The sequence below is a fragment of the Saccoglossus kowalevskii genome, chromosome 10 (assembly GCF_978046115.1).
Source record: "Saccoglossus kowalevskii chromosome 10, keSacKowa6.1, whole genome shotgun sequence".
In the NCBI taxonomy this organism is placed as follows: domain Eukaryota; kingdom Metazoa; phylum Hemichordata; class Enteropneusta; family Harrimaniidae; genus Saccoglossus; species Saccoglossus kowalevskii.
The window spans coordinates 12,168,664-12,195,321 of record NC_140650.1 but is presented as its reverse complement, the minus strand read 5'-3'; the positions used below and the strand labels follow the sequence as shown (position 1 = coordinate 12,195,321).

The 26,658-nt window shown below is 34.5% G+C and overlaps 1 protein-coding gene and 1 long non-coding RNA gene across 2 annotated transcripts; one reads left to right on the top strand and one right to left on the bottom strand.

Moving 5' to 3' along the window:
- Positions 1-259: 259 nt before the first annotated feature.
- LOC100378083 (ATP-dependent RNA helicase DHX58-like) lies at positions 260-24,853 on the top strand. The gene is made up of 11 exons (XM_006820964.3): positions 260-609; positions 12,290-12,658; positions 13,248-13,310; positions 14,595-14,837; positions 17,020-17,415; positions 17,602-17,795; positions 18,822-19,074; positions 19,589-19,780; positions 20,164-20,414; positions 20,995-21,306; positions 22,492-24,853. The coding sequence occupies exons 1-11, from the start codon at positions 339-341 to the stop codon at positions 22,981-22,983; spliced, it is 3,036 nt and encodes a 1,011-aa protein (XP_006821027.1). The 5' UTR covers positions 260-338; the 3' UTR covers positions 22,984-24,853.
- Positions 17,799-26,294, bottom strand: LOC144359154 (uncharacterized). Its single transcript, XR_013421945.2, has 3 exons — positions 26,200-26,294; positions 19,934-19,979; positions 17,799-17,826 (listed from the first exon to the last, which is right to left on the bottom strand). It is a non-coding gene; the product is annotated as an uncharacterized LOC144359154 (long non-coding RNA).
- Positions 26,295-26,658: the final 364 nt, after the last annotated feature.

The window sequence follows — 26,658 nt, the reverse complement described above, 5'->3', positions numbered from 1 at the left end:
CTGCCAAGAAACGTTATTTTTTTAGACCGGGAATTTACACTCCGCTTTCTGTGCATGTAACCGGGTAAATACGTGCCAGGGTCGACACACTGACGTCATCGGCCTTTAGCGTTATTGTTTGTGTCCATCTATCTGATTGGACAACCGATCGAACGTCCTAAATTTTGACCAATAAACAATTGCGTTATAGACGTTCTGTCACGTTGGGATTCCCCGGTTATTCTTAGAATGAAAAACTCCCCCGTTTTCCAGGTAAAGTTGCGTCACTCGGCCTGTACAAGATATACTTGTACGATCGGTACTTATTACGTGGACATTTAGACACGGACAACACAGACATGGCTCTGAACGGCGGAGAACCTACGCAACAACGCCACAACGACAAAAAATTGATTGAAGTTTTCGCCTGTAGGCTTGTCGACGATCTGTCCCCGGATAACATTCTCCCGCACCTGACCTGTCTAACCAGCGGCGAGAAACAACGTATTCAAAATGCACAAGACCAACACAACGATCAAAAAGCGACTGAAATTTTACTTCAGTGTATCATTGATAGTGATGAACAGGGGGCGTTTGCTGAATTTATGAACGCTTTAAAAAATACGCAAGGTATCGTATCATTTTTTTCCATTATTTTCCAAGTTTCAGTATAATGTATTTATATAGTATAGCATTATATAGCTGCAGTTCTGTAGCTCACGATTCCTCAAATCGCAATGTGGTTTTCCTTTTAAAAAATACCGAAACGTGAGTCGAATGTAGAGAGGGGGGCAGGGTACGATGTAGTCTTTGGTATCAACAGAGTACACTTATGCGCATATTCTGTTAACAGCTGTTTGCATCAGATGGAGTTGTCTGTGGTGGGACACCTTTGTAATGTGTACCACGTCGAGATCACTTCGTAATTGTTACCGTAGTGACATCGCGTACAGACGTTTGGATAATGACGTTGCAGTATTATTTAGGATCAACAACTTGCATGTTTAAAGTAAACATTATAAACATGTATTCCAGGAATTTTATGAATAGATTGTTTACTGATTGTATTCAGTAGTGGCAACTTCACAAATGCAATGCTTCACAATTCACCCCCCCCCCCCGGCAAGTATTTATTGGAGGTGTGGCTATGCTAATGATCTAGTCCTCTTAATCACTTGCATAGTCTATGTTTACAAAAATTTGTAGTTTATTTACAAGTTCATAGCACTAATACCCATAAGCATCAATGTATATAACAGGTCAGTCAGACTTGCTTCCATAGAGTACAAACCAGAGCTGCATACTAGGCATTCCGTAATGAATGTGTTACAAAGTGATGTGGCATTGACCATTTCTTTGAATTACGTTTATTTCAATAATAGTGTTCATCTGAAATGCAGAATAACATATCATATCTATTTGCCACCTTCGCATCGTTGAACTACGATTCCATGGCGATGACCACGATGAACATATGCTTAAGACACTGTCAAGCTCGCTACGGTCAACAATAAAAAAATATTCTGTGATGAATTTCTTTTTGCGTATCTGTTGACTGACTTATTTAGTTGATTACTAGCGAATGGCTGTGTTATGTCTGTCATCGTTTCGGCCTATTTGAAGTTCTGGACGGAACTTGACTCAGTGATTTGGAACTAATTACGAGATAACCGTCGCTATTCGGACTACTAATTCTGACAGTTTGATATTCATAGTTATTAATGTAGTGAACGATTAATCAAAAGATATGACGTGTTCAGTACTTAGTGTGATTGGCTGTATGATTGAAGGCCACACCTTACAGTGTTTAAACTGCTTTGTAATTGGTTAAGTTTTTAATAAGTAATAAACAGTCTAAGTCGTTGGTCTCAGAGTGGGAGAGAGAGAGAACTCCACGAGAGACGCAGTCTAGGAGAGTCTAGATAGTCTTGGGGACTTTTCCCCAGGGCGCTGCGTCTTATAGAGTGCTCGACTGACTGACTAATACGAACGTTGAACCGTATTTTGTTGTGTGTGTCTTATTTGACTGTAAAGTTTAAGTGACTTTCCCGATCCCGTACCTCAAGGGGACGCGATAGAGAGACGAGACGAGATTCCCCCCTGGCAAGTGTGGAGAACCCTCAGAGAGAAAGAGATTCCCCGTGATACGTGAGTGGAGAACCCTGGGCAGGTGTTTAACACACATTGAGATCCTGTGAAGAAAAGTGAAATGGCGAAGGTGTGTCTTTCTTGCGAACCGAACTAACAGCTCGATGGCAGAGACGACTCGGAAACTGCGCTTGACGACTAACGACTTTACCCGGATGACACCGATGAACAACGCTGAAGAGATGAAGACTTCGGAGCCCCTTCGGAAGGACGAGTATCGAATAGAACTGAATAATCAAGAATTGAGCGACATTAAAGACAAGATGATGAAATAACGACCTGTACTAACGCGACGAAAAGAGAAGAGACGCTATATAGACTTTGAATTAGAACTTTAGCTATCTGTGTATTGCTTAGAGAACTGCTCGCTGGACACTGTAACTGACACTGTGTAACTCAAGACGTTGAACTCTTTTCCAGAATCCCAACACTATTGTTCAGTATGTAACATATTTCTTGCTTGCTTTTCCTATCGTTTTTACCGTTTTTTTGTGATGTTGAATTGTATGTTATGTAAGCGCCCAGATCTTTTTTTGAAATGATATTTAGTGACGTGCGAGGTCCTTTATAACGATTTAAGCGCGCCTCAGTGGACAAGTATTTGCAACACAGTGTTTTGAGTTTTGTGAAGTTTTATGATTTAATGAGTTTATGAGTACGGAATATGATGGGAGGAATGATGCCCCCACATGTTTTTAAGAGTTTTGAGATTTGTCGAGTACAGAGATATCAACGTTTTAAGAGTTGTTTTAGTTTACGTGTTGTTTCCGGAATACTTCTGATGCTTTTTGAGTTGATTTGAGTTGAGAGCACCTTTGTAACGTTTTTTAATGTCTTTTCGAGATGAGAGTGTGGTGCGCTTATATACTTATTGTTTGATAACGCAAGCTTTTGTTCATGATTGACAGAATTACATGTAACTTAGTAGTGTCTATCGTTTTTGCTTTTCCCCGTCTTTTTTGCCAGAGGAGTAATGTGTTATGATAGCTTTGTCTTTGCATTTCGTTTCCACGCCGTTTGACTTTTGTTTAGATTAACGACTTGTGAGTTCAGTTGAAGTTTATAAGCGTATATGACAGGAGTTTGATTAATAGCTTGTTTATTCATTGTTTATTAGTTACGGCTTTGCAATGCTTTAACCGAGAGACGCATCCCTGGTAATCACGTGATCAGGCTGTCGACTGCAGCGATTGGCTGATCGCTTGGTTACACCGCCACACCTTAGTTTTTTTTTACCTTTTGATGTAGAGTTTGTAACCTTAGTAACGAGAGACAGTGCAGCGAAGGGTTACCTCAGCGAACTGTTTGAGAAAAGTGAGTCGATTGGTAGCCTTTCCCTTGTTTTTTTATTTATAACCGTTGATATTTGTGACTTTATAATCAGTTCTTAATCAGTGTGTTTTACTCTTTTTGATTTATACCTTTTTATTAGTACTGTATTTAACCCGTATAACGTGTTATGCGGGAGGCATGGCTCAGTTTGAGTGAAGGGATGTGTGATGAATTTGTTTTTGCGTATCTGTTGACTGACTTATTTAGTTGATTACTAGCGAATGGCTGTGTTATGTCTGTCATCGTTTCGACCTATTTGAAGTTCTGGACAGAACTTGACTCAGTGATTTGGAACTAATTACGAGATAACCGTCGCTATTCGGACTACTAATTCTGAAAGTTTGATATTCGTAGTTATTAATGTAGTGAACGATTAATCAAAAGATATGACGTGTTCAGTACTTAGTGTGATTGGCTGTATGATTGAAGGCCACGCCTTACAGTGTTTAAACTGCTTTGTAATTGGTTAAGTTTTTAATAAGTAATAAATAGTCTAAGTCGTTGGTCTCAGAGTGGGAGTGGGAGAGAGAGAGAACTCCATGAGAGACGCAGTCTAGGAGAGTCTAGATAGTCTTGGGGACTTTTCCCCAGGGCGCTGCGTCTTATAGAGTGCTCGACTGACCGACTAACACGAACGTTGAACCGTATTTCGTTGTGTGTGTCTTATTTGACGGTAAAGTTTAAGTGACTTTCCCGATCCCGTACCTCAAGGGGACGCGATAGAGAGACGAGACGAGATTCCCCCCTGGCAAGTGTGGAGAACCCCAGAAGAGAAGATTTCCCCCCTGATAATTCACTGCACGGTGTTCACACTTTCACTCGCATAAATGCTGTTACTGATACGTGGCAATAGTAAAGATAATAAATTTGAGACGATGCATCACTGCGTACGAAAACCTTATGACTGATCACAGTCACTTGTAACACAAAATAAAACTGCTAGATGCCGACTAGTGTACATTTTCTAGTGTAGGCACACAGTTACGGCATGAATTTGCCATTTTCCTGAACACCAGTATAAAAGAAACGAAGAAGCCAGTAAATTAATTCGTACTGAGTCACATGTAACGTTTTAAAAAAAATTTTTGGTTCGTCATCGGAAACTCTGAAGATCATCCAGTCCGAGTCTCATTGCTGTTCCATTTACCGTCATATGCTGCGCTATTTCCGGAATACGCTCTTCATCACCAAGTAAAAGTAACAGTAAACGATACTAAACACTGTATTCATATAAAAACATGACTATATATAGGGATATTTCTGGCTCGTACTCTCTGTGGCAACTTTTTAAATTTGCAAACACGATTTTCATTGTCTTCGTTGAATCCGCTATGTGATAATGATAAAAGCATTAGGAACTGTGTAAATGTTTTTGGAGATTAGAGTCCAACCTATTTCAGCGGCCCAACGTCATGTGACATTATTAGTAGTTGTATCCCTTTTTCCAGTTTGTGTTTTTGACATTTATCCGACAAATCTGAACTTGTACACTATTTATTGTCATAAATACTATATATAATCACTGCTGTGATATTCATAGACACATACATCCACTTTGACATGACATAATCAACCTGTAAGTTTGAGAAAACGCATCTTTACCGGGGCTTGGCTGGAGCTGTTTACTTCAGCGTGACTTTCAAGGAAATAATCTCTAATGTTTAGAAGCGTATTTACCGGTATAGTATACCTGGGCCTTTAACTGTGAGACACAGCCCTGTTAATTACGTGATCCTACCAGCAGCTGTAGCCATTCTAGATGTATACTATTTGCGTGCAAAAAGTATACGTCTGAATGAATTTGTATATTTTATGTAAAAATCTTTGTATACAAGAAGTATCCTATATTTGGAACAGATTTGTATACAAATACTATACAAATAGTGTACAAAAATGGACTTTTTAGCTCTGCTGTCGACTTTGTCTAGCGGAGCTTATCATATGAGTGACTGTCCGTCATTGTCCGCGTCAATGTTTTCTTTTTCGACTTCTTCTTGAAAACTACAATTGTTACTCCTTTGATACTTGGTGTATACATGTATGTACCTTGGGCAGACCTCTTTCAGATTTGTTCATTTTTGATGAATATTATTGTCATTTTTGGTAAAAAGTGATATTTTTGACTTCTTGTTAAAGGGGAACCGCTCAATCCCATGGATTGCACCAAGTGTTCATGGGTAATTAACTCTTACTCTGTCCACTAAGTAAATGAATGCTTATCTTTCCCCTTGTCCCACTAATCCCGCAAAACAACAACTGATATAAACAAGTCCAATTGCTACGATACATTGTATTACATATATAGGTACTAAATGTGGACCTCTCTCAGATTTGTTCATTTCGTGATGATAGCTTCAATTCTCTAATTTTAATAAATATTTTTGTAATTTTTGGTAAAAAGTGATATTTTCGACTTCTTGTTAAAAACCACAAGTCTGATTGTTTTAATACTATACATACATGTATAGGTACCTCAGGTAGATCTCTCTCAGATTTGTTCATTTCGTGATGATATCTTCAATTATCTAATTTTGATGAATATTTTTGTCATTTTTGGTAAAAAGTGATATTTTCGATTTCTTGTTGAAAACAGCAAGTCCGATTGCTTTGATACTATACATATTATTCATTTTCTAATGATATCTTCAGTTCTTTAATTGAAATGTGCATTACTAACAGCAGAGCTATCTCAATCGACAGGCTGCATGTCTATACAATAAGTATCCCATATTTGGAACACTTTTATATACCAAAAATTGTACAAAGCTCAATTCATAAAATTTATCAAGTTATTTAATTCCATTATCAAACCAATATTGTTATATGGTGCAGAAATCTGGGGTTCAGAGATAATTGATTTCACAAAATGGGATAGAGGTGCTATTGAAAAAATACATCTTAAATACTGTAAAAGAATTCCTGGACTGAACAAGTATGCTAGCAATGGTCAAGACTACGGGAACTTCCAGAAGACAATATAACAAAATGGGCATACAATGAACAAAAAAATCAACATAATAGTAATATTTGAATGCCAACAATAAAAGGCATGTTGACAGAAATAAATCAACTCACTGTATGATACAGAGGAAACAATCTTAGAATCAAAATCTAAAAATTTCATTAACAAAGTGAAATGTCAAATGAAACAAAAATACACTGATCATTGGCGATCAAACATTATGAAAGATGATAGCAAATTACGTACATACTTAAAATTTCAGGAAGATTTTGTTATGAACAATATGTTATAAATATTAAACAAAAATTCAGGATAAGCAATCATGACCTTGGTATAAAAACAGGCAGATACACACGCCCCAAATCAAATTTATTAATTGTTTATGCTTACCTGACTGATTGACTATTCATTCATTAAACCCTATATTGTATGTGTTTGACTTATATGTCAGCCAAGTATGTACAACAAACTGATTGTGGTGAGAGGAATATTGATTTATTAGTCCCTGTTCGGACGCAGTCCGAAAACGGGGACTTATGTTTTGACCCTTGTGCTTCCGTGCTTCCGTGCGTGCGTCCGGACCTGTATCTTAGAAATGCCTGGACGAATCATAATCACACATACATCATACATGATATTATACAAATGCACATCAATTTGTTTCACGATCTGATTCAAGATGGCGGAATGGCGGCCATTTTTGTGCTAAAAAATCATCAAAATCATTTCTCCGCTGGTTACATATGGATTTTGTTCAAACTTGGTATATACATTAGACATTATGGGACCTTGATGCAAACAATTTTATTTTTCAGATCGGATTCAAAATGGCTGACTGGCGGCCATCTTGTTTTAATGAATGGGCTTCTAGACCCATATTTCTGACTTGCTTTGACTGATTATGTTCAAATTTTTAATATTTATTATACATCATGTCATAGATATACAGATATATTGGTTTGACAGTCCCATTCAAAATGGCCGAATGGTGGCCATTTTTGTGATAAAAAATCATCAAATATCAAGCATTTCTGGCATTTATGAATGGATTTCATTCAAACTTAGTACATACATTTGGACATTACGGGTTCCTGATGCACATCATTTTATTTTTCAGGTCGGATTCAAAATGGCTGACTGGCGGCCATTTTGTTTTAATGATTAGGCTTCTAGAGCCATATCTCTGACATGCTTTGACTGATTATGTTCAAATTTTATATATTCGTTATACATCATGTTATAGATATATACATGTATTCAAAATGGCTGATTTTGTTTTAATTAATGCTGTTCCAGAGCAATATCTCTCAATATGGACAAGTACTTGTTTGACGATCTGATACAAATGTCAATCATTTTAATGTTAAACAATCATCATAATCATATTCCTGACATGGTTATATTCCAGCTATATTACTATAAACAAAACTATATATCTTAAATTTGATAACTAACAGGGACTGTGCCATACATGGCTTGTTTCATTGTGTTTTGCTCAACTGAAAATGCCAAAACTAGATTATGCATCCAAAGGAACGTAGTGTGTAGGGAACTTTGACTCACTTGGCAGATAACATGTACAGATAACAAAACATTACACATTAGTTCATTACAGATAGTCTAGCTGTATTCCTCAAAACGGTCAGCTGAGGTAACACCTCACTGTTTACCTAAACAAAATCATACATACTCTCCAACAAAACTAAGGCATGGCATAGTAAACATGTGATCAGCCAACCTTCACCAAATTGTATGTCTCAATAGTATATTAATTGTATACATATTCTGTACAAAAAAGTATACTTTTTTGAAATTGTGTACATTTTATTTATACAAGTCAACAACAGTACATTATTTGTATACACACTTTACGCAAAACCATTAATGTATATTTGTTGTATGCTAGAAATGTACAGATTTTTCGCAAAGGATTAAATGCCTAAATATTGTATAATTTACATATACATATATACAATATCATGACATTTATGTTAGAATCATGTCACAATGAAGTATAATTTATGTATACATATACTGTACAAACTATTGACTTGGCATCATGAAAAACATTAGTACTATTTATGTACACATAGAATCTACAAATATTATCCTGTTTTGGATCCTAACATGACTTATTGCCAATTTTTATGAACTTTTTCTTGATCAATTTAACTAAATTAACATTTAATTTCTCAATATGTATCTAGTTTTAGGCATTTTCAGTTGAGCAAAACACAATGAAACAAGCCATGCATGGCACAGTCCCCATTAGTTATCAAATTCAAGATATATAGTTTTGTTTATAGTGATGATATTCTTAATTCTCTAATTTTGGTGAATATTTTTGTCATTTTTGGTAAAAAGTGATATTTTGGACTTCTTGTTAAAAACCGCAAGTCCAATTGCTTTGATATTACATATATAGATGCTACATGTGGACCTTTCTCAGATTTGTTCATTTTGTGATGATATCTTAAATTCTCTAATTTTGATGAATATTTTTGTAATTTTTGGTAAAAAGTGATATTTTCAACTTCTTGTTAAAAACCAAAAGTCCAATTGCTTTGATATTACATATATAGATACTACATGTGAAACTTTCTCAGATTTGTTCATTTTGTGATGATATCCTCAATTCTCTAATTTTGGTGAATATTTTTGTCATTTTTGAAAAAAGTGACATTTTTGACTTCTTGTTAAAAAACCGCAGTCCGATTGCTTTGATATTACATATATAGGTACTACATGTGGACCTCTCTCAGATTTGTTCATTTTGTGATGATATCTTTAATTCTCTTATTTTGGTGAATATTTTTGTAGTTTTTGGTAAAAAGTGATATTTTCGACTTCTTGTTGAAAACCGTAAGTCTGATTGCTTTGCTATTATATATATAGGTACTACATATGGACTTCTCTCAGATTTGTTCATTTCGTGATGATATCTACATTTCTCTAATTTTGATGAATATTTTTGTCATTTTTGGTAAAAAGTGATATTTTCGACTTCTTGTTAAAAACTACAAGTCCGATTGCTTAGATATTACATACGTAGGTACTACATGTGGACCTCTCTCAGATTTGTTCATTTTGTGATGATATCTTCAATTCTCTAATTTTGATGAATATTTTTTTTCATTTTTGGGTACTATACATGTACTATACACAATGGGAGTCTTTGCAGTTACCCTGTATGTGTGTGTGTGTGTATGTGTGTGTGTCTGTCCGTCCAACTGATATCTCAAGAACCGTATGTTGGTTTTTAATGAAACTTGGTGTATAGATGCTCTGGGCTAATGCACAGATTTGATTAGGTTTTGGTTGAAATCCATGCATATTAATTACCTGTTTTGCATGATAATTAGGTAATTTTTAGCTGTTCTTTGACTGTTCCACTGATATCTAAAGAGCCATTCATTAGATTTTGATGAAACTTGGTACATAGATGCTCTGGACTAATGTACAGATGTGATCAGTTTTGGGTAAAATCCATGCATATAATTAACCTAATTTGCATAATGATTAGTAAATTTTCGCCTTTTGCACTGATATCTCAGGTACTAATAATCACATTTCAATGAAACTTACATAGGTACATAGGACGATGAACAGACAGATATGTGAAATATTAATTACCTTATTTGCATAATTAATAAATTTGCAGCTTTTGATATTTCAAGTACTATTACTTCATTACTTTTCAATGAAACTTGGTACATAGATGCTCTAGAACAATCCAAAGACCTGATTAATTTTAAGTAAAAATGTGTGCATATTAATCAACTAATTTGCATAATTAGTTACTAATTATCCCATTTCAATGAATCATGGTACATAGCTTTTCCAGGGCAATGCACAGACCTGTTGAGTTTTGGATTAAAATCAGTTCATATTAATTACCTAATTTGCATAATTAGCCAATTTTCAGCTTTTACAATGATTTTCACAATGTGCTAATTATTCCATTTCAATGAAACTTGGTACATTGATGCTTCAGAACAATGTGCAGATCCTCTCAGTTTTGAATTAAAATCAGATCATATTAATTACCTAATTTGCATAATAAATCATAATTTTTGGTTATAATCACATTTCAAAATGATGATCTGTGACAGTACTTATCTTAATTCAATGAATCTTGGTACATATGTACTCTAACACAATGTGATGATCAAATTAGTTTTAGATTTATGTACACATCTATAAATAATTACCTAATTTGCATAATAATTTACTTTTCAGCTTTCCACTAATTTAGTTAGGATTAATCATCACATTATAATAAAACTTTGTTACATGTGCACCCTGAAACAATATACAGACCTAAATCTATGCATAATAATTGCTTAATTTGTATAATAATTCATTTGGTTCATTGAGGTAATCCACAGACATGTTTAGTTTAATGTTGATAAACATGCATCTTGATTATCTATTATTAGCCCATCTAAAAAAAATCAGATTTAAATTGAATTCATTGCAGAGATGCTCTGGAATAAATTAGACTAAAAACCATGGATGAAAAATCAAATGTATTTTCTGTATGTATTATAAATTTTGATAATGTGAATCAAATTTTTTTCATGTTATGCATCTCAAATAGCAGACAAAAATTAGTTGCCAAGCTTCTCGCTTGAAAAGCAAATCATAAATGTTGAATTAATTTTAATGTGTCTCCAATACTCTCTCAGCACACAGGAGTTCTTTCTAAGCTTTCTTTAATCTAATGATATCTTCAGTTCTTTAATTGAAATGTGCCTTGCTAACAGCGGAGCTATCTCAGCCGACAGGCTGCTTGTTATTAAATAACACTTGCACACCTCCCTGATTTAACAAACGAAGAAAAAAACAGCAGAAGAAAAACTGAATACAAGTCAGAAACAACCAAGACAAAACAATATCTTCAGCCGAATCATCCTGTGGTGCATACATATCAAAATGTGGAACTATTAAAAATTAAAAACAAGGGGTTCATTAACCTTTTCACCACCAGTTCCCTCTTTTTGGTCTATGTTTATAGTCTGCTCTTTCTTTCAGAAGATTGGGACAAAAATAGGCAAATTTTTTGAGTAAAAACTGAAAATAAGCTTAACTTTCGTCTTTTGGCTCAAAAATTTGGGTTCATTTCTAGAAATATTGAAGAATATAAGAAAAAAGTGCAGAAAAATTTGGGCATGAAAGTCTAGTTGTGAAAAGGTTAAAGAAAAAATAAAGAGAGGAGGTAATGGAACTTGTTTTGATGGAAACACTTCTTTTTCTAAAGCGTACGTAACAGCCTTCATTTGTAGCCATTTTGAATTGACCTTTTGTCAAAATACATAAAACTACGGTTCATAATTGAGCGACTATTTATTTCATGATTCTTTCAAATAAGTAGCAAGTCATATAGAATCACTGTGTTCTTGCGTCATAATTATTTAACCCACTACATCCGTAGCATAATTGTTCCAGGGATAATAGTATTTTCCAACTGATAAATTGCTGTGTATAAACCTTCTTTGTAAGATCTCTACAGTGAAAGACACAAAGCTGGGGATGTTCCACTGCATTCTGTGATGCTTTTTGTTAGAAATGTGTTAAATAAAACCTAATTTATATATAAAAAATAGAAAAGTGAATTGCATGCAGAATAGGGTCTTCATTGCATATCCAGGATCCTTGATCTTCACAGTGACTTAATTGGGCTCTTTGATATTCGCTATGTTCTTCCTATGTGCTAAAGCCGTTTTATGAATCTTTGGTCTTGAAAATTGGTGTTTTTCTCAACTGTGAAGTTCAGCTCTGCATATCATCGTATATAGAGTTGCAATCTTGATGATACTTCATTACTTGTATAGCATTAATAGTTTTCATTTGTTTTTGCAAGTATAGGCTGTGAACACTTAGCTGATCTGATGATTGGAGATAAAGAAGTTAAATGTATGCATCCGCAGCAAAATCTACTATCAGCTCTGGCACCAACATTAGTCAGAGACATAGATGCCAGAACTCTGTGTGAGAAAATCCCGTGTTTAAATGAAATGGATGAACAGCAGATTAAGAATGACTACGACCAACATGGAGCTCAGAGAGCGGCTACTACATTGCTTTACAGAGTGGTGAAGCGTGGACCAACATGGTTTGATGAATTGCTAGCTGCATTGAAAGAAGATTCTAAACATCTTTATGATGTTATTTTAGGCACTTCCAGTTCTTCCAATGCAGATGATAACAATGATGATGATGATGAAATCAAAGCTGGTATGTTCAGTTAATGTATTCCAAGCTGAATTCAAATTTTGCACATATATGCAATGCATTATGGGAGATAACCTCCCATTGTATATAATGGAAAACTATAGTATCACCATGGAAACTTGATTATATTTCAATTTTTTGAAACTATATTACAATATTATATTGCATATCAATAATTTATGACTTTTTCATCCTATGTCACAGAGAAAAAATTTTGAGAAATGCCAACTTGTATTACCAAAAATATTATATTTTGGCTCAAACCTCCTTAAAGCGGGGGAGTCGTCACCTGCACATGCGTCAGATGGCCATAGCGTGTCACTTTTTACAAACAAGCGTCTACCCATGAGCCTTTGTGTTTTTAGCGTGTGTTGTTATCGTGGCTTGTGACTCAATTCCTGCGCGTGCGCAGGTGACGACCCTCCCGCTTTAAGACAGTAGTATATCTATTTGTACCTTTTTGATCGAAGTAATCTTGTCATCCATACTGACAAATCAGTTCCAAGTTTAAAAGAAGTAGCATGATTGAAGGAAGGTCAGGTCACCGATCATATTATAGTTAATTATGTTTAATATTTACTATTGATTCTAGAGAAAGAATTGAATGCAGGTATTGCTGCTGCTGATAAGATTGGCAGGTCTAATCCTATAGCAGGTAAATGAATTGAGTATGATTGATATACTCATATAAATAGCACAGTGGTGTTGCAAATTTATTAGTTCCCAATTGGATGTATTTCGAAACACAAGGATTTATAACATGTGTCCGTCCGTACGTTCGCACCTCTATCTCAGACATACATGTACCTGGGCCGATTTCATTTATGCTTCACACACGCATCATACCATACATATGCTCATGCATTTGTTTCATGATCCGTTTCAAGATTGTCAATTAAGCATTTCTTCCATTCTGAAACCAGATCTCAATCATGCATGGACATATTTCATTCAAATTTGGTGTGTCCATTAAACATAATGAGTGCTTGATGCATGGCATTATTCTTCCCAGATTTGATTCTAAATGGCTGTCTGATTTTAACAAATGCTGTTTTTGGAACAATATTGCTAACATGACAGAAGTGATCATGCTCAAACTTTACACATACATTACATAACACATTTGGCTGATTATCATTTTTCATGCTAGAAATGCATTATGAATGTAATAAGAAGGAACCGCACAAATATAAACTCTTCATATCATGTCTGTCACATGAGTGTATGTAATTATTTGGCACTGAAATCTGAACTGGGTTGTAAGGAAATAATTGTGTGAACGTGGTGCATGATGGTAAAATATGGTATGTATGTGAGTTATCAGTGTGAGAGCTAGGGTTTGCAAAGTACTAGTGAAGATAAGGATATCAAAAGCAAAAAGAATGAGTGAGAATGAGTGGATATATAATGGAGAGATAGGTAGGGGACATCATAGTGAGAGGGAGGGGACATCAAAGGTAGAGGGAGGGGACATCAGAGTGAGAGGGGACATCAGTGTGAGCGGGAGGGGACATCAGAGTGAGAGGGAGGGAACATCAGAGTGAGAGGAATGGGACATCAGAGTGAGAGTGAAGGAGCATTGGAGTGAGAGGGAGGGGACTTCGGAGTGAGAGGACATCAGAATGAGAGGGAGAAGACATTAGAGTGAGAGGGAGGAACATCTGAGTGTGGAAAGGGGACATTGGAGTGAGAGGTAGGGGATATCATAGTCAGAGGGAGGGGACATTGGAGTGAGAAGGAGGGACATGAAAGGCAGGGGACATTGGAGTGAGAGGGAGGAGACATCAGGGTGAGAGGGAGGGGACATCGGAGTGAGATGTAGAAGACATCTGAGTGAGGAAAGGGAACATTGGAGTGAGAGGTAGGGGATATCATAGTGAGAGTGGGAGGATAACATGAGGATAAGAATGCACTGACATTGACTGTATATACTGTGCAGGTGACAATGCAAGCAGTAGTGGAAATGTTTCCAATGATCTTAACAGAGCATCAGCTGATGCAATTGAATTAGTGACTGGTGCCAACAATGCTGAAAAATGTCAAACTATCGATGAGGATACCAACGTGATCACAAATAATGTCCAATGTGAGAGTAATACAAAACTGATGGTGACACTGAATGTTGATGAAACAGACACTGACAAGATGAACGCCGCAGAGAATGCTGAATCCAGTGATAAAGGTAAATTATCTTACTGCTTTAATTCAAGACAAACTTTTACAAATTTCGTCGTAATAACTATTCCTCTGGGGTTCTACGTTATGGAGTGTCAGTGACATTTGGAAAATTATTCCTCTCAAATGCCATGAAATCAGTGAATCACAAAAATGTTTATTACTTTAGCTGTAATGTTTTGTGGTTAAAAGAAAGTACATACAGCTGAATATATACATGTATACAGTATAGCATCCAGTGTACTGATGCTGATGTATGAAAGCATGTATGACAAAATATGAGATTATTTGACTCAAATTCAGAACTAAATTTCTTGAGTTTAACTGTGACTCTTCCTTCTTGTCATCATGCTCATTTAAGTTTGAAACTTGTGACTTGCTCATTTTTAGTCCTCATTTCGAATAAAGTTCAAAATCAGTGGCTATTAATTTTGGTTCCGTCTTTCAGTCGGTGCTTGCATACAAATACCATTTCTAAGATATATACTTTCACATAGACCATGTATGATGACTTACATATGCAAATCAATTTTCTTTACCATTTGATCAAAGCATGGCTGACTGGTGGCCATTTTGGTTTTCTCAAGATACTTAACCATGTCTGGGACCATTTCACCTCTCGCAGATGAACATGGCAAACTCACTCAAACTTTGCATCAAGGTCATGCATATTGGGTTACAAATAAACATCCTATTTTTTGAATTTGAATAAAAATGACCAAATGGTGACACTCATGTCTGTGCTGATTTCTCAATAATATATTGCCTGCCTGATTTAGTTGAAAGTTTGCATACAAGTACTCTTGTCAAATTAATGACCTGTTCATCTAAAAACCTGAAAATGTTTCTCAATACATTTCAAGACAAAAATGGCTGAAATGTGGTAATTTTTTTTATTCATGTCCATGTCGCTTTCGAGAATGGAATTTTGCCAAGTGTTTAAAACCAAGATAACAAATACACTGGAATGGAATTCAGTAAATACATTTGCAAGCTCTTCCTAAGATGTCAAACTGCCTTTAAAGAGATTTAACAGCTACGTAGTCATATTTAATTATTTTTGCTCAAACTTTATTATATTTAGTCCCCGTTCAGACGAAGTCCGAAAACGGGGACTTATAATTCGGTCTCTGTGCGTCCGTGCGTCCGTCCGGAGTCATATCTCAGAGTCCCTTGGACCGATTCCGTTCATTCTTTGCATGTGCCTAGTACTTTATGTGGGACATATGCACATGCAGTGGTTTAGCGATTCGATTCAAAATGGCCGACTGGCAGCCATCTTGTTTTTTGAAAATGATGTATTTTGGACATGCTTTGTCAGTTTTCATTCAAACTTGGTACATAGATTATACATGTTAGGATACATGTCCATGATGATTTATTTCACAATTGGATCAAAGATGGCCGACTGGCAGCCATCTTGATTTTTGAAAATGTCGTATTTTGGACATGCTTTGTCAGTTTTCATTCAAATTTAGTACATAGATCATATATGTTAGGATACATGTCCCTGACCGTCCGTGAGTTCCTGAGTCTGTCCGTCCAACCGTCCGTGTGTCCGTCTGTTCGTGCGTCAGTCTATCCAACGTCATATTTCAGAATCCTGTGGACCGATTCCGTTCATTCTTTGCATGTGCCTAGTACCTTATGTGGGACATATGCACATGCAGTGGTTTAGCGATTCGATTCAAAATGGCCGACTGACAGCCATCTTGTTTTTTGAAAATGTTGTATTTTGGACATGCTTTGTCAGTTTTCATTCAAACTTGGTACATAGATTATACATGTTAGGATACATGTCCATGATGGATCAAAGATGGTCGACTGGCAGGCATCTTGTTTTTGTTTTTTTATGCGGTATCTTGGACGTGCTCTGTCAGTTTTCATTCAAATTTGGCACATACATGTACTTTATAAATGTTAAGATGCATATCCATGACAATTTGTTTCAAAATCTGGTTTTATTTAGATCCACAATGACAATATGATTTCAATATTTGAAATAATAAATGTAGAACATAGTAGTGTATCAAATAATTTCAATACAAAAAAAAGCAAAAAACCATCAAGAATTCTATTAAAAATATTTGAGATTTACTTTGATTTTTGTTGAATATAAACTTTTTCATTTATGAATCACATTTGATTTTATTGATTCATTATTTAACTATTATTGTTTTTCCTGATAGTGGATGAACCGGAAGAAGACATTGTGATTGAACTAAGACCTTACCAAGCGGAATTAGTTAAGCCCTCCATTTTTGGTCATAACGTCATCGTAAGCGCACCAACAGGAAGTGGAAAAACCAGGATAGCGGCGTTTATCACGTTGAATCATTTAAAACAACGTGAAAACGCTAAAGTTCTGCTCTTGGTCAACAAAGTACCATTGGTGGAACAGCACTACAAGAAAGAGTTCAAACTTCTGACTTCCAAGTACAAAGTTAGTAAGATTTGTGGTGAGAGTGCAGCTAGGGTTTCCTTAAAACATTTGGTTGAGAAGAATGATGTGGTTATCCTCACAGCTCAGATACTGGAGAATGCTCTTAACAATGGTGAGGATAACGAGAAATTGGAACTCACAGGTGAGATATTCATATCATTGCAACATTCCTAACTCATGAGTGATGTAAATTCTTGAAATATTTGTGTAAATAAACCATGTTTTTTCATTTATGTAGTATGCATGGTTATGGGTCCATATCGAACATGATTCTGTAGTGCTGTAAGTAAATTTTTTTTTGTAAATTCTTTTTTTTTTTCCATAATAGATTTCAGTTTGCTGATATTTGATGAATGCCATCACACACAAAAGGGAGAAGTCTATAATAATATCATGCATGAATATTTAAAATTAAAAATTGAAGAAAAGGTTTATCAACTTCCCCAAATTCTTGGTTTGACTGCTTCCCTTGGTGTTGGTGGTGCTAGGACAGAGTATAAGGCTGTGACACATATTTTGCAGGTAAGTTTCATTCTGGCTCCTTTTTTACTACCTGTTATGCAAATGAATAAAATTTGTTCACCAACAGTATTATTTTTTGCGCAAATTTTGATGCTATGTTTTTATTTTAATTTTTGACCAAATTAAAATAATTTTCTGTTGGTTCAGGGCTTGATCAACAATTTCAAAAATTAAATTATAATACACATGATTTTATTTTACTTTTGAAATACATCTGCAGTTTTGGATGTGGTGTTGTATCGATGTCTGTCTGCCGTTTTAAAGCCAGACAGTTGTCACCTGCACATTCATAGCATGTTGATGTTTACAAACAAGCATCTACCCATAAGCCTTTGCTTTTTTAGTGTGCATTGATATTGTTTACTCAATTTTCACACATGCCAAGGTTATGACCGCTGGAATTAATTTTCGCTGAAAAGGCTTTTTGGGCGTTTTGTATGGAATTTATTTTCACTGATATTTGATGAGTTTAATGTGAAATATAAGAAAAAAAGTATATTCGCTGGATTTTATTTTCACGGAATCATTCCTCCAGCGAAAATAGCGAAAATAAAGTATTCTACAGTATATGGTCACATGATCCCATAAAAATGCATAAATATCATATCTGGAACACTATTTCCGATTGACATTCAACTAGTGCTTCTGAACAAGTGCCGAAGGAATTCTCGTATTAGTTTTGAATTAGTCTGCTTAATTGATTTGCATAGTTAACAACTAATTAACACACAGGAGCATATTTAATTAATGTGGTCTCGCTGGACCAGATAAAATACAATCAAATGCATATTCATTGACTACATCACACATTTCAGAAACAGTACAGCTAGAAACTAAATTTGATTATCCTAACTCAGTTCTGCCAGTATTATATAATATTTGCCACAGGAAGTGTTTTTTTTTCATACACATCACAAAATTTCCAGACTCCTGTCTGAATCTCTTTTGCCCATCGGGGTAAAACTACTACTTGTGTGCCACAGCCTAATTATCCAAATTCAACCACAATCTCATATTATTTGACAGATCTGTGCTAATCTGGACTGCATGGACTTGAGAACAGTGCAGGCCGAAACAAAAGGACTGGAGGAACACAACAAAAAACCGCACAAAGTCGTAGAAGTTGTTGCTGACCGAGAGAAAGATCCGTTCGGTGATGAGCTAAAGAAAATGATGAAGAAAATTCACAGTCTTATTGACGACAAGGATGTTGAATCTGACAAATGTGACTTGGGTACTCAGGTCTATGAACAGTGGGTGACTGGACTAGGAACTACAGGCAAGTCAAATTAATCAATATATACTATGAAATTTACAACATGTCTTATAACATGAGCATATGTATTGAATGAATAGAAACAATTCAACGATTAGGGTTTAGGGTAGAAGCATACTCATGATTTCAAATACCCAGAATTTATTCATTTTCCAATCAATTGTACTTCCTGGCACTATGAGGATATTGACTTCAAAATAGTTGGGGGTCATAGTACTTGTCATCACCAAAAAAAATGATTAACTATGATCAAATACAACGTAAAATTTTGACAATTGTTAAATTTAACAGGCTTTTAGCAGATCTCCTAAAATTGGTTACTATCATGTAAATATTTTTTGTTATGTGGTCCTATGTACATGTTCAGTGGCAATAATTCTCTATCAGATTTCTTCATTTTGTGACAAAAATTTAAATTCATTGAATTTTGTCACATTAATTTCACACTTTTTTGTTTAAAAACATACACACTTATCATACATTCTAAAAAATGATTAATTCATTTCATTTTTTGTAGCTGTTAAAAAACAGGATCGGAAACTACGAACTTGTGCGGAGCATCTGCGAAAGTATAATGACGCTTTGCTGATTAATGATAGTGTACGTATGGAAGATGCGCTGAACTACTTGCAGGAGTTTTATGATGATGAAGAAAGACGTGAAAAGGGTTTTGATAGCACTGATAAAGAATTATTGTCAATTTTTGAAGGTAAGCTGAATTTTGAACTTAATTTTGCTAATTCAAAATGTTGCTAAATTAAAAAGAAGGTATATTCTCACAAGATTGTTTGCACTCTAAGATTCATCAGACCAAGTTTGCTAAAATGGCATGTAGCTATTTTAATGTGTTTACAGTACTTACTTGATTGAGCCTTCTCATCAAAATATTAGGAAAAACCATGTGGTTGCTGGAAAAAAAAACAAAACAACCTTTTGACAAAATTAAAGCTATTGGCTAAATTTGTAAAATGTTTTTAGCTGCAAATTAATGCATATAATTTTATGTACCAATGACAAATACCCATGTAAATGATAATACATTTTTCACAGCACAAATAAATTAATTAAAACTTTTATACATTTTTAATACAGAACATTATTACAATTTAGTGAAGATCTCAAAGAAAAAAATGTTTGAAAATCCCAAATTGAAGAGATTGCAATCACAGTTAGAAAAAGAGTATTCCACTAAGGAAGGATCTCGTGGTATAATCTTTACCAAGACTAGAGAATCCACCAAGGCACTGGTTTCCTGGATTAAGAACACGCCTGACTTGAATTTTCTGAAAGTAGATAGACTGACTGGAACTGGTCCAAACAGCACTAGTAAGAGCATGACACAGGTATATATTTCAATAACCCTTTGAGCACCATTGTCAACTTTGGGCAAAATATTTTGTATTAGAAATATTTAGCTCTCAAAAAGTAAATTGGACCAGAAGCAAATAATTATTTTTGGACGTGGCTGAATTTGATTTCATTGGCTGTTTTTAATATAATAGTGTTTTTTAGTTGGTGGTAATGATTGTAGAATTAAATATTTCAATAGCCTGAAACATGGAAACAAACAAAGAACAACTCAAATTGTTTTATTTCGTATTAATAAGATGAACATTGAGATAGATTGATAGCATGAGATAGATTGATAGCATCTTAACATGCTAGGTGTATCTCCAGTGACTTTGGTATAGCCTCTGCCATATCCTCTATTGTGTTACATATGTAGCTCTGAGTTCAATCCCAACCTTTGATGTCACTTTATCAATATAGTCCTAGGACAAATTATGTGAACAAGGATTTGACCTAAAAAAAAAAGGGTCAGACTTGGAAACAGGATGTTTAGTTTACAATAGCATTCTGATTTGGTCGAAAAGCACTTGGCGGGTTTCAATTGACATTCTTGTACTTTGTAACGTTTCACAGAAAGATCAACAAGACATCATCCTGAAATTCCACAAAGGTGATCTTAACTGTCTTGTTGCCACGACTGTAGCCGAGGAAGGTCTTGATATTCCGGAGTGCAATGTCGTCATTCGTTATAACTTAGTCACAAACGAAATTGCTATGGTTCAAGCTCGTGGACGAGCACGTGCTAAGGATAGTACATATACTCTGGTCGCTGGTGAGAACTCCGGTGCTGCTGTTCGTGAGCAAACTAATGAGTATAAGGAAAGCTTGGAAAAGAAGGCAATTGCAACCATACAAAGGATGTCCAAAGAAGACTTCAGAAAGCAGGTGAATTGCTCACTTTATACTAATACTAATTGTATACTAATTTGCAATTTTGCATACCGGTAGAGCATGGCACTTATGATAAAATGGAAAAATGTTTGTTTTCTTTTTTAGAAGATGTTTTGGAAATCTAAATCCACATTTAATGCATGTGTTTGAAAGCATTATTTAATAAATATTGAACATTGATGATATTGTGGTGTCATTGCATCATTTTTTAAAATTTTTCTTGAGATGAGAAACAGATCATTTTTTTGGCCTTGAAGTACACTTCTCAGAGCCACCGTGTACTGTTGATTTGTTTATCATGAACGCTTAAAATAAACATATATTTAAAGTATACATTGTGTATGCTTTTCACAGTAGCGTTTTCAGTACATTCGTATTTTAACAATACAGTAAATACAATACTGTAAAATGACTAATTTCATCACTAGGTTTAAATTTCACTGATTTACCATTTCAGGCATTCAGTGGATTCAGTGGATCATTTAGATAATGTGTTCTATAATAAATTTTACATATTCTCTCTGGGTTTTACTTTAAAATACTTTATTTTAGCTGGAATTAATTTTCACTGAAATGACTTTTTGGGTTATTTATGTGGAAATCATTTTCACTGATTTTTGACTGTAAAATATAGGGAAAAAGATATATTCGCTAGATTTTATTTTCACTGAATCATTCCTTCAGCGAAAATAGCAAAAATTAATTCCAAACGAAAATAAAGTATTTTTCAGTAATTTAGCCCATTTTACAGTCAGCCAAATAAGCAAAATTAAAACCCAGTGCATAATTAACCCTTTTACAGTATTTGGTTTATGTGCACTTGTACTGGAGATGGGTTTTTGATATAATAAATGCAGTATTGTGATATCATTATTTTTAGGGGATAAAATCATAAAACAGATTTGCAGGATCAAGTCTTCTAAAATAAAGGAAATGAAATAAAGTCTATATGCTTGACGTATTTGAAGTGTCATATTGATAATTATGAGCTTCTCTTATTGTTTTTGGTTGAAATCAGGAATGACATATAAATGGGAATTATAATTTATTCTATAGATTACAGGTGTAGTTTTAACATTCCCATATAATCATGATGTATTTGAAAGATTTGTTTGTTTCTGTCCAATGTATGTTTCAGAAAGTATAAATAACTGTGTGTTTATTTCATATTTCTTTTAGGTTAAAAAAGTTCAGGTGGCAACTTTGAATGAACGTAAAATGAAAGCAAATGTGGTCGTACAAAGGAGGCAACTTGTCACTGCTGACAGAGCTAGCCTCTTCTGTCGTAAGTGTAGCGTGGTGGCATGTAATGCTAAAGAGTTACGTAAAATTGAGAACATGCACCATGTAAATCCAGAAGATGAATTCAAAGAAAAGTATAAACTTGAGGAGTATCCGGAGTCTATTGAGTTTGCCAACATTGAGAATGTGGGAAAGTTACTGTGTGGAAGCTGTAACAAAAACTGGGGGACTATGATTGTATACGACGGGGCTCGCTTACCATGTATCAGCATCAAAAACTTTGGATTGAAATTTAATACTGGAGTTATCTTGGCTCCTAAAAAATGGAAAGATGTTCCTTTTGAAATACCCGCTCTCGATTTCACCGAGTACCTCGAAAAAATCCTGAACATCGGTGCTGTGTCCATGAAAGAGGTTGATGACTTATAAGTATGATTTTCTTAACTCTATGGAGTATTTAATGTAATCAAGTAATACTGTCATGTGACTTGGCTGATCACCTGACTATTAAATTATAATTGGATATCAATAATGTCTATCTCATAACTAGTTGAAGAATTGCTAATTTTTTTTTAAATAATTTTGTTTTTAGAAACAAAACAGTGTTTTATTAAATGTGTTTTGTGCTATTACACTGGTTTAAATTTTTCTAATGCTGGATATTCCTCACTTTTATCTTAAAATTTAATATATTTGAATAATAATCAGCCACTATCTGTATTTTATATAAACCATTTACAATCCATTGTGATATTATGTACTATTGGTATTATGTACTTAAGATTATACATTTACATAATCAGTTTCTGTTTGAATGGAGTTCAAAATACAGCCTGATAATTTGGCTGCAGTCATATTTCAGAACCCGCTGGACTGAATTCATTCAGAGTTCAAAATACAGCCTAATAATTCGGCTGCAGTCATATTTCAGAACCCGCTGGACTGAATTCATTCATTATTTGCATGTTCCTAGTTGGGAATATATGCGCATACAGTGTTTTAGTGATATAATCCAAGATGGCCGACTAACAGCCATGTTAATTGTGTTTTGAAAAAAAGATACCGTAGACATGCTTTGTAAGTTTTAATTAAAACATGGTATCATACATTATACATGTTAGGATATGTGAACATAATGAATTCGCTTTACAATTGGCCATACTACTAATCTACTCTGTTCTTGTCAATTCATTTTGATTTAAATTTGATTAATTTTAAAATTTAAAATCTATTCCTCAATCACAACCTTAAATAATTTCCTTTTCTGGGTATCCCATACTGATCACACTTTCTATTTGGTGTATCGAGCTTGTGGAAGTTAGTTTATCTTTTTGAACATGTTTTTGTCCTTGGTATACACCATTGCTTTTATCCCAATCCTTTCCTTAGTGGCAGCCTTGGTGAATTCTGATAATTGCAGCTGTATTACTTTTACAATGCTGAGGCCTAGATGTGATGATTGTTTTGGTGACTATCTGAGTCTTTTTTTTTTATAAACTGCAATATCTTTTGATCTAATGAATCTATCAGCCTCATGTTTAGTATGTGCTTTATTTGAAATATTCTCTTGCACAAACAATATTATTATATCTCTGTGACATATTCATATTTGTTACATATATCAATGTCAATTTGTAGGAATATCTTCCAAAATTTGTGTTAAATGTATGTAGATTGTTTTCAAAAAAAATCAAAAAAAAATCAAGAAGAAACAAGAAAAATATGAGAATTTTTTTATCTTTTAACATTTATGACCATGTGGTATTAGTTTTTAAATTTAAAACAATCATTTTGAGAAATCTAATTTTGTCAATACTAGTTGAATATTATTAACTGTGTATTACTGATCATATACTATATACTTATTGGTCAACAATTTACCTGGTCACATGACCAGTAATTAGCATATCCAAGGTTTTCTTATGCATTATGCATCCATCTTAGATTATTAATAATAATAATAATAATAATAATAATAGTTTTTATTTCGAGAACCAGCTCTTAACAAAAAATAAATAACTTTATCTTATGCATGAATAACATTTCCTCTATTTACAATGGGGTTTATGTCATTTACAGTGATTTGTATTTACAGTGTATTTTTAAGTGTAACCATTATCTGGTAGTTTTATTAATATTATGGGGATCGTATTCATTAATAAATGTATAGATTAGTATGATTTGTGTATTCTGAAGACAATTATGTGGAATTATTCACCAGCACACTATGGATATGATAGAAATGTACAGTGGTATTCTTTGGTGGTTTAGGAATAAGAAATACATAAGTTCTAAGAAATACATTTGTCTAATTTCTTTTGCACAGTCAGACCTGTTTTGGTGACCTTTATATTAAAACCACTTTGCCCCCGTACATAGTGACCACCTTTGCAATTTGCATGTTAAAGACCACCTGTCTGATGTGACCAGTAAACCACAATTTTGGCACCGGTTTGGTCAAATCATGGAGCTCCATGGTCAAATGGACAGTGTCAAAATATGGAAGATGATCGCATGTTTTGTGTTTGGGGTGGTCACTGTAAACACCCGTTTGGCTTGAACATAAAACCAAACATGAAAGCACTGAGTACTAGTACTTATAGTGTATTTGATTCATTGTTTTTCACAAAATGTTCAGAATTTTGCGAATTTCAAACCAAACAGTTTAATTAGACTCTCGGCATTCCCTTTGGTCCTTTTTTAGCTTCTCTGTTGACTTTGTCGAGCAGAGCGTATCATATGAGTAATTGTCCGTCGTTGTCATTCGCGTCAACTTTTTACTTTTCCTAAGTCTGATTGCTTTGAAACTTTGTGTAGACCTTGCTTAGATTTGTTCATTTTATGATGATATATTCATTGCTCCAATTTTGATGAATATTTTTGGTAAAAAGTGATATTTTTCACTTCTTGTTAAAAACCACAAGTCTGATTAGTTTGATTTGTACAAATAGGCACTACTGGTGGATCTAACTAAAATTTGGTCATTTCATGGTGATATCTTCAGTTTTCTAATTTTGATGAATATTTTTGTCATTTTTGGTAAAAAATGATATTTTCACTTCTTGTTAAAAACTGTAAGTATGATTGATTTGATATTATACATAAAGGTACTACAGGTGGACCGCTCTCAGATTTGTTCATTTTGTGATGATATCTTTAATTCTTCAATTGAAATGTGCTTTGCTAACAGTGGGGCTATTGCAGCCATGAGGCTGATTGTTTGAATATAGCTCTTATGATTTAGTCGAATGCTACAATTTGCTTGTGAAATGCCAAAGCGAGGCAACCATCGCTTGAAATACCTTAACGTTTAAAAAAAAATAGGCAAGAGGTACCGTTGACAAAATGGTTATTATTATGGTTATATGGCAATGATACCCGGAACTAAGCCCACAAGGCGACCATGCCACATGCAAATATTTTATCGTGGACGGGGATCGGTAATGCCATAGGAGAATATACGATGTAGGACGACTTTACTGCTGAAAACCATATATAACATATATAATAGATCATGCGTTGGTTTTTAAAATCAGTAATATATTCCTATTTTTAAACGGAATATCCTATAAAAAAATGAATGCAGTTTTACACGAAACTTAGTTTACGTTGTTGTATTAAAAGTTAAAGTAGGGGAGTCGTTACCTGCGCATGAGCCTTTGCGTTTTAGTGTATGTTGTTACCGTCGCTTGGGACTCAAGGACCACTTGGCACGTGACACTGCAATTGAATATTAATGTCCAACCTTCAAATAAATCTGAGTTATTTTGAAAACCAGAGTCAATAAAATCACTGTTTATACTTCCGCTGTACTATTTTGTTGCGTAATCTGATATCATATCACTCATACCATATAAACCGTCGTATTACATAAATGTGCCAATAAATAAATAAAAACAAATCTCGATTACAGCTCGAATGCGTTCTGCATCGAACTCGATTTATTTAATTGTCGACAGAGGGCGCAATTACCCACTGGTTTGAGATTTCTCACTCCGCAAGAGTCGATTGTAGATATCGTCTCGACATCTTTTCGGCGCAGAGCGAAACATTGTCATTGAGTTTATTTCGTTTCTGGGCGGAATTTACTATTATTTTCATCAT